Source organism: Trichechus manatus, unplaced genomic scaffold (assembly GCF_000243295.1).
Source record: "Trichechus manatus latirostris isolate Lorelei unplaced genomic scaffold, TriManLat1.0 scaffold00038, whole genome shotgun sequence".
NCBI classification, from domain to species: domain Eukaryota; kingdom Metazoa; phylum Chordata; class Mammalia; order Sirenia; family Trichechidae; genus Trichechus; species Trichechus manatus.
The window spans coordinates 10,622,871-10,635,254 of NW_004443974.1; the positions used below are offsets into that span (position 1 = coordinate 10,622,871).

Genomic DNA, 12,384 nt, shown 5'->3' on the forward strand with positions numbered 1-12,384 from the left:
GCCTGTGTGAGTGGTCAGGCGGCCCACCTGTGCCTAGGTCGCCGTGGCCACCTGACGACAGACTGGGGGGCAGTTGTTTGACCGGCCTTGCCTGGGGTACAGGTGTCTTCACGTGGGCGTATACCAGCGTGCACCTCACTCTCGGGCGTCATCTAGGGTGCTGCCTCTTGTGTGACCTGGGCACGGCAGAGAGGACACCCAAGTCCTAGGGCACCTGTGAGATGCCTGGCCTGGGCACCCGAAACCCAAACTACCCACCCAGGAAGGCTGGTGGGCATGTTGATGAACACCGTGCAGTGACTCGAGTGCAAGTGAGGCACAAGGGACGGGGACAGGAGCTATGGCATAGGGCCAGGGAACAGAATGGTAGGGTCCCCACAGCAAACCCTCCGAAACAGACACAGATGAAGAAGGTAGAGCCATGAGCATCTTTGGCTTCGTTACCAACACACAATTGTTCCTAAATTACCAGCCTGTCTCATTATTTAAGATGTGACTCTTCTGTGCCCTTCCCCCAACAGCCTTTGCAGCAGAGGAAGACCACAGACGGGCAAATGGCTGTTGCTCCTTCTCTGCTCCCCACCCCCACTCAAAGACCAGAGCCCACTCAGATTCCTGCCACAAAAGCAGACAGCAGGCCAGCTCCTCTTGAGGGGTCTTTGTCTCTGGTGGTTCCTTCTCAATGTAATCTCATTGTACATTTCATGACAGCTGGCTGGATCTCATCTCATTTTAACAGGGCTGGAAAATCTTATCAGCTGCACCAGAGAAGCCTTGGAAAAGTTAGGAGATAATCTCTGTGGAAGCCTAGAGTAACTGAAAAAGTCAGTATGTTCGGAAGGTTTAGTTACAGGAGATGGGTGACACCTTTCTTGTTCGTTGGAAATCATGTGGGATATTTTGAGATCTTGTGCCACACTCAGAATACTGAGGTGGGGCCTCTGCTGGGACATGGGCACCAAGATCCATGTGAAGTGGTTGACGTGGCAATTACTGATTCATTTGGACCTAGAAGCATTTTCTCTCCATTCCTTTCATTTCTTCTTTCTAGCTTACTTATTCAGAGCCTTTAGACTATATTCCTGATTTACCATCAAGGCATTTTTCCTGCCCTGCCTCCATTCAGCTGATGGGGTTTCCCCACTTCTAGTTGGAATATTGCTCCATAGTTCAGTGCAAAGGTTTTAGAATTAGACCTCAGCTTAAGGCCAGGCTTTCTTACTGTGTGCTCTTGGGCAAATTAATTAACTTTTCTGAACCTCAGTTTCCTTGCCTGTAAAGTGAGGCTAATGATAGTATCTCATAGGATTGTCGGGAGAAGTAAATGAAATATTGCAAGAAAAGTGCTTAGCTCAGTGCCTGCCACATGACAAGTGGTCAATAGAAGTTAGCAGTTATTATTAAGGGTTTGTTGACTAATTAGAAGAGTAGCATCTTTTTTTTTTTTTTTTAAAGTGCATTTCTGTTTGTGGTTATTATTTAGCTCATGTCAGGGCAACTAGGAAGTGGTAGTATGGTAGAAAGAACAGTGGGCGTGGATTCAGGAGCTTAGGTTTGAATATCGGTCTACCTCCTAGAACCCAGGTGACCCTGGGCAAGTCATGGAACCTTGTGAAACCTTTCTGAACCCCCATTTCCTTATTTGTAAAAGTGGTTTAAGAATAAAACCGACCCCAGAAGGTAGTCGGGAGGGCTGAAATGATGTGTGTGACCGCATTTGGTACTGTCAGGGATGGGGATCCTCACTAAATCTAACTGGGATCCAGCAGCAGATCCTGGTTTTGTGGGTCTGACACTTGCACAATTCGGGGGGGGGGCGGTAACTTTAAGAAAAAAGAATATCATACTTTTGTACACTTTACAAAACCACATGAACACACTGCTGGAGCCTCTCCTAGGGTCTTGAAAGGGGCACATACAAGGGAGGGGCCCTGAAGCTTAAGCTTCATTGGTTAGCTTCATGGCGTATCTGCTTCTGATGGGATCGGAATCCAGGCGGTGTAGACCCCTCTGCCTTAGCAGGCTGGTAGTATTCAAGGCTTCCTGCTCAAAGGGTGACATCCTTGCCACCCTGGAAAGTAATGATGGTGTTGCAGTAAAGTATGAGAAGTGTCAAAGGTGCTATTATGATGATGAAGATAGCAAATGACTACATGGCTGGATGTGGTTGGTCTGAGAACACTGTATTTAGTCGGCTGCAGTTGAGTGAGCAGAGTCTCCTTTGCTAGTTGGGTTGTGGAAGGAGAGGCCAGGGTTTCTTGAATGAACTGTCTTTTCCTAGGCTATTCGCCCTCTCTGAGGCCCTGCCTGGCCATCATTTCACTAGTCTCACTGGCTTTCTTGGCCGCCTGCTCACCGGGCTGCTCTTGGGGATTGTGGTTTTCCTGCGCCGTCTGTGCTGTTTGCAGTGGGGTTGCCTGCATCAGAGCTCCTCTTTCTAGCTGCTTGGGAGGCAAAGCCACTGCAGGGTGTGCTTGACATTACATCCCTTGTTGGGGACCTCCTGTGGGCATGTGTTTGGTTTACTTAACACACTCTGGCAAGATGCCGAGCTTGTCCAGGCTGAAATGTGAGAGGCCGGTGGGCCTGGAGCCCAGAGGTCACATACAGGAGCTTTGTAGGTCATACTTCCCTGAGAACTGGAGGGCCATTTTGTTGAGTTTGTGGCTAGAATCAGCACAAGTTCTCTTTCTTGACTGCACGCGCTCTCCCTCTCTACATATATACATGTATATACCTACATACACACATACACATATATGTGCATGTATGTACATACATGTATGTAGGTATGTAAAATTCTTTTTTGTCAGATACTGGTCAGCAGAACAGAATGTTCAAAAGATTATCCCCTGATCCTTTAGAAGAGAGAAATAAATGAATCCTTAATGAGCTAAATATGCCTGGGGTGTTTATTAAAATGCAGATTCCAGGGCCTCATTATCGAACCTTATTGAACAGAATCTCTGGGGAAGGGGTCGTGGAATTTTCATGTTTAACAAGCATGTTGAGTTCTACTTACGCTTACTGAAATTTGAGAGCCACAGTTCTAGATGCTTTATATAAATTGTAACCCTGTAGATAAAATATTACCTATCATTCCAATTTTATAGTGGTGAAAACTTAGGCCCAGGTTAGTTAACTTGCTTGGGTATCACACAGCTATAAATTCGTGTCAGAACTGGGATTCAAGCTCGAATCCCTCTGACTCCAAAACTTGTGTCCTTTTCATTCCTCTCCTTTTTGTCCAGTCTTCACACTGAACTAATAATAGCAGAAGGAGGCCTCATGGGGGTCTGAAGGAAGTGGAGTGCTTTGAGAAGGTGTGCAGCTACAGTAGGGGAAATATGAACAGAAAACCTGGGAATTGCTTCTTCAAACCCCTGGGGTGCCCCTTGTGTAGATAGACATCATTGCTTAGACCTCAGAAATAGAGAACTGCAGATGAATTTTTTTGTTTGTTTTTTTTTGGTTTAGTTTGTTTGTTTGCTTGCTTAAACATTTCATAAACTTGTTTAAGAGCCCATCTGCTACTCACAGTTCCCAAACAGTCCATGTTTTTTCACACGACTGTGCCTTTGTTGGAGCCCTCGTGGCGCAGTGGTTAAGAGCTCTGCTGCTAACTAAAAGGTCAGCAGTTCGAATCCACCAGGTGCTCCTTGGAAACCCTATGGGGCAGTTCTCCTCTGCCCTGTAGGGTCGCTCTGAGTCAGAATCAACTTGCCAGCAACAGGTTTGGGTTTTTTTGTGCCTTTCTGATGCTAAGTCTTCTGTTGGCAGTACATTGCCCACTCCTCAGCTCTGTCTTAAAGGGAAGCCAGCTGGAGTCTCACTTCTCCTGTCACATCTCCCTGACTCCCCAGGCAGAAGGAATTGCCCTCTTATTTGTAGTCCCATTCTTTTAGGGTATTTCTTCCAGCCTGTGAATGCCTCAGGTGGGGAGCCACGTCTTATTTGTTGCTGTATCACCCAGCACAGTGGCGCTTAACTTTGACTGTGTATTATCCAGTCTCAGCCCTAACCCAGACCAATAAAGCAGAACTTGGGTGGTTGGGAATGGGGCAGCTATTGTTTTTAAGAGCTCCTCAGGGGGTTCTTCTATGGAGCCAGCCCGGAGATCCACTGGCCCATACCAGCCCCTCATCCAGCCTAGTTGAACTGAATCAAACCTACCTCTGCAACTGCTGGAAGTTGAGCACACCCACCTCTTTTCTATTGTAGGTGGCTCATTCCTGGGGTTGTGGTATTTGTCCTGAGTGGAGCTCTCACCGGAAGGGGCCTGACAGGTCTGTTCTTACCGTTGCCTCTGCAGCTTTATATGCCTTCTCTAATCCAATAAAATGCAGGCATTTTTGAGAGGATGATAGGAAGTTGATTCATTTGGCCGTCCGTCCACCCATCCATCTAATATCATCCATTTATTGAGCTAGGCACTGTGGTAGGCATAAAACCTGTGAAGAACTTATATCCTGCTAGGGAAAGTGTGTTATAACTTTTCTGAGAGGCAAGGCTGTGTGTGTGCGTGTGCGCGCGTGTGTGTGTGCGTGTGCATATACTAGTGCGCTAAGACCACGCACATGGACAACATCAGGATTCTGAGTGAGAGCACCTGTCTGGCTGGACAATTGGGGAAGGTTTGGGGGGAATGGGAATGTGACCAAGGTTTTAAATGGTGAGGCAGGTGACTGTAGGGGAGGAGTTGGGTGCTTTTGGTTGACCTGTGACATGGAGAGGGGGAGATTGGGGGACTGATTCTGAGGCTACTGCTTTGGCTTACATGGATTTGATTGATGCAGTAAATGATTATTAAAAGTCTACCATGTACAAAACTCTCCTCGGAAGAAGATACATCTTTAATATCTCCCTTTCTCAGGTCTGCAGCCTATGATTAAGATTTGTTTCCTTAAATGATTATTAGAGCATTTACCACCTGCAAGACACTATCACTTTCCATCCTCCCTATACCTGCAGGGTAAATATTCTGGTTTTACAAATGAGGCTTTGAGAAGTTGAATGACCAGTTTAGGCACGCACCAAGTGAACAGTGAAGCTGAAATTGGAACCTAGGTCTTTCTCATTCCAGAACCTCTCCTCCCTCTAGTATGTCATTTGGCTTCCCTGTGACTATTCCCTATGAAAGAGTACCTTCAGGTTCATTCATTCATCAAACATTAATGAGTATCTTACATTATAGCCAAGAAAACCCTATGGAGCAGTTCTACTCTGTAATACATGGGGTCACCATGAGTCAGAATCAACTCGACAGCAGTGAGTTTTGTTTTTTTCCTGTCCTGTACTCAAAGTTTGGACAGTGGACCAGCCAGTTCCACAGTGCAATTTCTCGGGCCCCACCTAGACCTATTGAATCAGTGTTTCTGGAGGTAGAATTCAAGAATCTCTGTTTTAACTAACTCTCCAGGTGACTGTAAGTCATGCTAAAGCTTGAGAACTACTACTCCAGAATGTAGGACTTTTCTATCTTCATCATGGCTGTACCCTCAATACTTAGCACAAAGGCTCTCCATAAACATCTGTTAACCAACTGTTAAGTGCCAGGGCCTCTCAGGTGCTGGGATGGCAAGGTCAGCTGAGTTTGGGGTATTAATGGAACATGCGGACAAAGATAGTCAACATGGCACTAGATGTATAGTTCCAAGTTTCAGGGCTTTGGAGGTATTTTGGAAGTCATCAGGATACAGGTGGAATGATTAGATGACCGAATGTAAGAAAATAAACTCTCAAGACACATATAAAAGTTAGGGAGGGTGGTGGTGCTGGTAGTGATGGTAGGCCATGCCTGGCTGACCTGAAGCCAGGTCTGAAGTAAGGGTGTTCTGAAGATTCTGGACTATGGGCTTATGATGTTTACATGGCATAGGGGCATATTTACTCTGTAGGCTCTGTGGCCATCAGCGCAAGGGTGTGACTCATTTTATATCACTGAACACCGTTGGGGCATCTTGGCCCCAGATGTGACACTTGCCTTCTGAGGGGGACTTCCTTTTTCCTACTCTTCAGGGAACAACATGGCACAGCCAGGCAAGGCCTGATGGCCCTCAGTTGCAGTAATCGTGGGACAAGTCTGGGTGGGGTTCACTCATGTACTGGAGAATGGCTTCCCTCCCGTGAGGTTCCCTGGTTTGTGCAGACTCAGGCCAGTAAGGCACAGGGCTTTGGCCAAGGTAGCGCTGCAGGATTTGATCCCAGATTTACTTTTGGAGAGTGAATTCCGAGATCTGGCCTTGCACTGTACGGGCTGCAGCAACCTGAACCTTAGGCCTGCCTCGCCCGGCTTATGGAAAAATTTATGTTTGGTAATGAAATGGTTAATATAAATCTAAGTATAGGTCAGATTGAATTGGTGCATTGTTACACCAGATTCTTTTATTAGGAGAAACAGACCTTTACTCGGGAAAAGGAAATGCTCGCAATTTTTAGTTTCCTCACCGGAAAATTCTTTGTGATCTGTGAGGGCTTAGAAAAATGTTTGCTTTAGTTCCTCAATATCTTAGTAGCCCTCCCAGCAGTCTGTAACCTGATGCCACCTGGCCATACCCAAGAGCATTTGTCAGAGTGATATGACTTCTGACTGGTCACCGATTTAGGGAAGCTTCTGCCCTTCTGACTGTGGCTGCAAGGAAGGTCTCAACGAGGAAAGCCAACTATTGCTCCAATATTTTGAATGACAAAATAATAGAGGCTGAGACTTTTCAGAATGATAGGCTTGAGCCAACCTGAAACTAAGTCAGTTCTCAAAAGGATATATACAGACCAAAGTGCAGGAGACACTGGGATGCTATTCTGAGGCTCCACAGTGGACATCTCACAGCCTGTGCCACTGTCCCCCACAGTGGACCAAGAGCTGAGGCTATTTGCATTGGTGCTGCATGGATCCTACCCTCAGCTCGCTGCCCCCTGAGGAGGTAGGTCTCTGGGCCTTTGCCACATGGAGGTGGCCCAGTTTGTGTGTTTGTATGTGTTGGGGTGTGCATTGGTGAAGCCTGGCCACAGGCTCCCTCCTGTGGGGACAGGGAAGTGTCCTTCTGTCCCTTGCTTGCAATTTGTCAGCAGAAAGGTAGCAGTAATTGTGGGACACCAGAGGGGGCATGGGTTTCTGTAGGCCATCACTGCCCCTGGAAAACTGGCAAAGAACTGCCCTAGGACAGCCAGAGCAGCAGCTTTTACTAGGGGATAGCCATTTCCAGTGGTGACCCTGCTCTTAAGTTATTTCCCATGGCAAATGAAATATTTATTCCCTTCCCCAGCCCCATAAGCTAGTAGATGTGGGCAGACAGTTTATGTCTTTCACACCCTTGACTTTGGATTTCAAACAAGCTGATCACAAGTTTGTTCTTCTGTAGGACTTAATTAACCTACTGGTTTTGTCATTTCAATTACAGTAGTGCAATTTAACCTGCCCCGCTTAGTACTTTGAAATTACTCTTCTCAAAAGTAGTGTGTGAGTCATGCCTTCAGCCCTCGCGGGCAGCGCTGGCGCTACCTCTGAGTCTGTCTCCCTCGCCTCAGCAGGGTTTTCCCTGCCTGCTGCACATCCTTTGAAGATAGCGCCCCCTGGCCCCCTGCCCTTGTTGCCCCCGAAAGAACTTTAAACTCCTCAGCCCACACCCGGCTGCTGTAAAGGGCCTCAGTGGAGAGAGGTCTGAGCTTTGTTAGCTGGGTTTTGATTTCAGTGCGGGAGTTGATAAAACGAGATAAACCCCAGGCTCACAGGGGCTGTGGAAATTAAACAGAGATGATATCAAAGTTCCCCTGAGTTTTCAGCTGTGATACAGTAGCTTAGCTTTCTCCCATACTGGGGCCGGGAGGCACGCCTTTGATTCTGAAACAATGTTCAGCATCAGTTAAGCCCAGCACTGCTGACTTTTAGGGATTAAGCGCACTGTTATAGTAATTCTTTGATCAGCTACAAGGGAGCAGTGTGCCGTCTGTGTGAAGGGGCTTTATAGTTAAAGTTCATTTCTCTGTGAACCTGGGATGACAGCATTGGCGAGGTGCTGCAGTGCTGGGAGCTGGGGCCTCCCCGAAGCACTCTCTTTGCAGCGTTGCAGGCAAAAGCAGAAAGCAGGCTTTCTCCCACCCAGCGTCATCGTATAGTATTCATTGAGCATGGCATGTTGGGAAAAAATCCTGCTGGCTTGGAAAACGTGCCTTACCCTAATCGTCCCCCATCTTATCCCAGTACACACATGTGCACGCACACACACACACACACACACACACACACACACATACATACACACATACACACACTCCTGCCTTGTGAGTGACACTTGCAGGAGTAGACATAGGAACAGGACGTGCAGTCGAGGGAGAGAGATCAGGATGGGGATTGGGACCAGATGACCTGCGAGATTAAAGAGAAGGACTAGCCCAATGTCGGTGTCACCACTGTACTTTCCTTCTGCCCAAGAGCAGATTTGACTCCCAGGCACCACCACCACCTTCATTCTTTACTTAACATTTGTGGAGAACTGACTTAGTTTCAGTTGACTCAATCCTATCATTCTGAAATATCTTACCCTCTATTATTTTGTCATTTAAAATATTGGGGCAATATTTGGCTTTCCTCATTGAGGCCCTCCTTGCAGCCACAGCCAGGAGGGTAGAAGCTTCCCCAAATTGCTCCCCGTCCCGGTTGGCCCTGCCTGTTGGTAATGGAGCCCTTGTGTGCTGTCGATCCTGCTTGCACTGTGCTATAGATCAACCTATCCCCTCCTGCGAAGTGCTCGGATCTCCCTCATTAGGCCTAAATTTACCTCTGTCCTACACAAACATGGCTTTAGCTCATTTTTATTGTTGTAAATTATTTATGAGGGAAATGTTGAATCTTGAAACTGAGGTGAGAAGAAAATTAATCCCATGTTACTTTTATCTTTCTGTACTTTTCTCCCCCTTGCTTGACTTATTGGTCTATGACTAGAGAAAGAAGAGCATTGGCATTTTAAAATATAATTAGTATTGAAACTGTTTTCTTGATTGGGTGGGACACTGGTCTCTCTCTACGTAGCCTAACGGAAAGCAGACCAGACTGGGGAAAGAAGACTAGAGGTCCCATTTGGCTCTGCTGTCCGCCAGCTGCATGCTGTCTGAACACTCAGCACCTCACTTTTCTCTCCTGTAAAATGGCGATAACACGACCTAGCCCCCTCCCAGGTTTGGTGTGAGCATCCATGGAGGTGAAGCATGAGGAAGCTTTTTGAGAATTGCAAAGCGCTGTACAAGCACAAGGGAAGCTTACTAGTGTGTTTTGTGTGCAGTTAGGATTTTGAGATAGAAGTGGATGCTGGATGAGGAGTTGCTGAGAATGAAACCAGGAGTTGTTGCGGGTAGGCCTTGGCGTTTTAGTCCATATCACCTCTTGCCAGACAGGTTAATGTCGATCTTAAATGCCCTGCTCCCTTCTCCTCCCCCTTGGAGGCTCCCATTAATGGCCTCTTCTTTTCCCTCACAGAGGCCTGGCCTGTGACCCTGGGTGACTACGTACTCAGCAGTGCCATCCCTTCTAGCTCGAGGCTCCACACAGTCCAGAAAACGTGGAGTGCTAGTTAATAAATGGCCTTTTGTTAGGAAGGTCAATTGAAGTGACGGTAGAGACGCTGTTAAAAGTAATTTGCTGTCAGAAAATATGTAATTCAGGGCAAGCTTCTTTGAGTGATTGCCTCTGCCATGGATATCTTGGGCGTTTCTCATTAAAAGCTTCCTTAGCTGGTGGTGGTGCTTCCTCCCCGGCAGAGCCCAGCCGCAGCCCCGCACAGTGAGGAGTCATTTGTCTGTATTTCACAAAGGCTGCCTTGATCCCCAGGGTATGGCAACCGGGGAAAGAAAAAAGGAAAGAAAAGGACGTGCATCTGTGATGGTCTGTGCTAATGCTCTGCTTGTCTGGCCCTATCCAGCAGGCTGCCTCTGACCATGCACAGGCTGCATAGGCACAGGCCGCCGGCTCCTTTGTCTGCCTCAGCTGGGAGGCAGCCTGCAGCCATCTTGAAATCTCCTGCTGGACTGCTTTCTCTGGTGCATTCTGGGAACAGCATCGTTCCTTTAAGAGTGCATTTACCCAACCGCAATTGATATCAGAGTGCTTCAGGGCAAAAGAGAGCCAATTGTCATCAGTACCTTGCAAAGGATATTGTGACCTGAGGACATGAATCTATCAGCAAATGAAATATTTCTTATCTGTGCCAATGCTTTCCTCTTCTTTTTCTCTCTCTTTCTTTCTGAGAAGAGCAGAGGCAGTACTATCTTTAAAAAACCTACCTCACATGATCTTTATTAAATTCACAGCATGATATTTTAGCACTGGCAGAATTCGTACATTCTGTTAATGAGTTGCTAATTGCAAAGCATTTTGGTAACCAACAGCAGATACTGATATTTTTGCAGACTGCAGCAATTACCAATAATATGGGATTTTTCAAGTGAAGATACTTTTTGATCAGTGCTTGCTTTAGATTGGGCAGATGCAGATACTTAATTCTAAGCCTTTTTTGAGTCATGCATACATGCTCATTCAGTAAATATTTACTTAATGCCTACTGTGTGCAAGAAGCACCAGGCCCTGTGCTTTATGTAGATATACCTGCCTGGAAATGAAATTTGAGGATAGAAAATGATGCAGTGATGCAGTGTGGTAGCCTACCCCTTGCTCTGGCCTTCTAGAAGCTCATTTTCAGTAGAATCAAGTAAGCATTACTTAATTTAGTGTTTGTCATAAACAAGCTGGTAGTGCTGCTGGTGCCAGGCACTTCCTAGCCTTGACTGGGGACTTGGCTTCCTTGTATTGGCAAATCCGTTTCTGGAGCCTTTGTGGGTTCCAGGGACCGCTGACTACATGGGTGACTTGCACACAGCATTGTGATTGTTCCTAAATTGGAGGCTACCGTCATTTTTTTTTTTTTAAGGCCTCTGCCTTTTCTGATTGTATACTGAGACATAAGAATATTCCTCCTGCCTGCTTAGTTAGGCAGGGTATTTGGTTTGCTGTAGAAGCAGTAACCAGCCTTGAGAGACCTGGCAGACCTAAAGCCAGTGAAATTTAATTGCTGCGGAAGGGGGTGGAGTTTAACTTGCTCTTTTTCCCTGCTTGTCCTTTTAAAAGTACTTAAAATCATTTACATAAGGTGTTGCCATTTTTATTTGCTTTCTGGTACACTGCTACTCCAGCTGCCCAGACCCAGCGCTCTCTATATTCTACCTGTCTACTCTGGTTGCATCAAGAGGCAGTCAGCGGTAGAATAATAATTCCACCCCCCAACCTTTTCTCCCACAGTGCCCAGCAAGAATTATGGTCATTGTTAGTGTTTAGCTTTGAGTAAATGCCCACATGACCTGGGGGGTTAAACACAACTAAAGGATCTGCCAGACCTATAGGGAATGGCTCCTACTACATTTCTGACCCATTATACGGGACCCGTGTGTTCTAAAACTCACCAGTTTCATCTGCTTTTTGTTGAGTAGCTACTGTGTGCCAGAGACCCTTCCTTTACATTGACTCTCTCAGTTCTCCTAACAGCTGTGCAAGTGTCTGTATCACAACCTCTTTTTATAGATGAGAAAATTGAGGCTCCAAGAGGTTAAATTTCTTGCTCAAAGCCACTAACTAGTAAATCATGGAGCTGGATTTGAGTATTATTCCTTTACTTCCATGCCCAGAACACTTTACTCTGTGTGTTTGCAAAGATCCTTCTTGTTTGCAAAGCTCCGTCTGCTGAATAGTCTAACCTTGGTTGTGGTAGAGGCTGTGGAGTTGGAGGTCTACATCTCCACAAAGAGAGAACGTGAGGGAAAGAAATGAAAGGTGTTAGTAGACTTAGTCATGTCTGATTTATCCTCAGAGAAGCTACTGGTAACTGTTCAGAAACCAGGCAGCTGGACCATAGAGTTGAGAGTGGTTTGCTTTTGGGTTTGAGTCAAAATTACCTCATCAGAGCAGGGACAAGCCCACATTAGCTATGTTAGCCCGGTTTTCAAAGCTAACTTGAGAAGAGCAGGGGCCAGAGGTGATTAGAATTCTTGATCTGAGGAAAGTGTTGGAGGTAAGGTCAGGATCCCTTCAGCCAGATCAGATCTTAGCTCAAGACATTTGCCACAGGATTCTGGTTCTGTGTGAGACTTTGTTTTGTTCACTTTAAACGTTAAGTTTGAATTTTGTGCTTTCTTTTTCCTTTTCTGAACCAGGACCAATCCACCATGCCTGAAGTCAAAGACCTTTCAGAAGCCTTGCCAGAAACATCAATGGACCCCATCACGGGAGTGGGGGTGGTGGCTTCTAGGAACAGAGCCCCGACAGGCTATGATGTAGTAAGTCAAGATACTAGTTTGTACCTTTTGTTTCTCTCCTGTTTACAAGACTCTCTCAACCTTGTG

At 46.4% G+C, this 12,384-nt stretch overlaps 1 protein-coding gene across 1 annotated transcript in view; it reads left to right on the forward strand.

Annotated features, from left to right (window-relative positions):
- The first annotated feature begins 4,219 nt into the window (after positions 1-4,219).
- MVB12B (multivesicular body subunit 12B) overlaps positions 4,220-12,384 on the forward strand; it is a 173,089-nt gene continuing 164,924 nt past the window's right edge. Inside the window, exons 1-2 of the mRNA XM_023730753.1 lie at positions 4,220-4,286; positions 12,196-12,318. Of these exons, the coding sequence (XP_023586521.1) occupies positions 12,208-12,318 (111 nt within the window). The 5' untranslated portion in view covers positions 4,220-4,286; positions 12,196-12,207. The remainder of the gene's footprint in view (positions 4,287-12,195; positions 12,319-12,384) is intronic.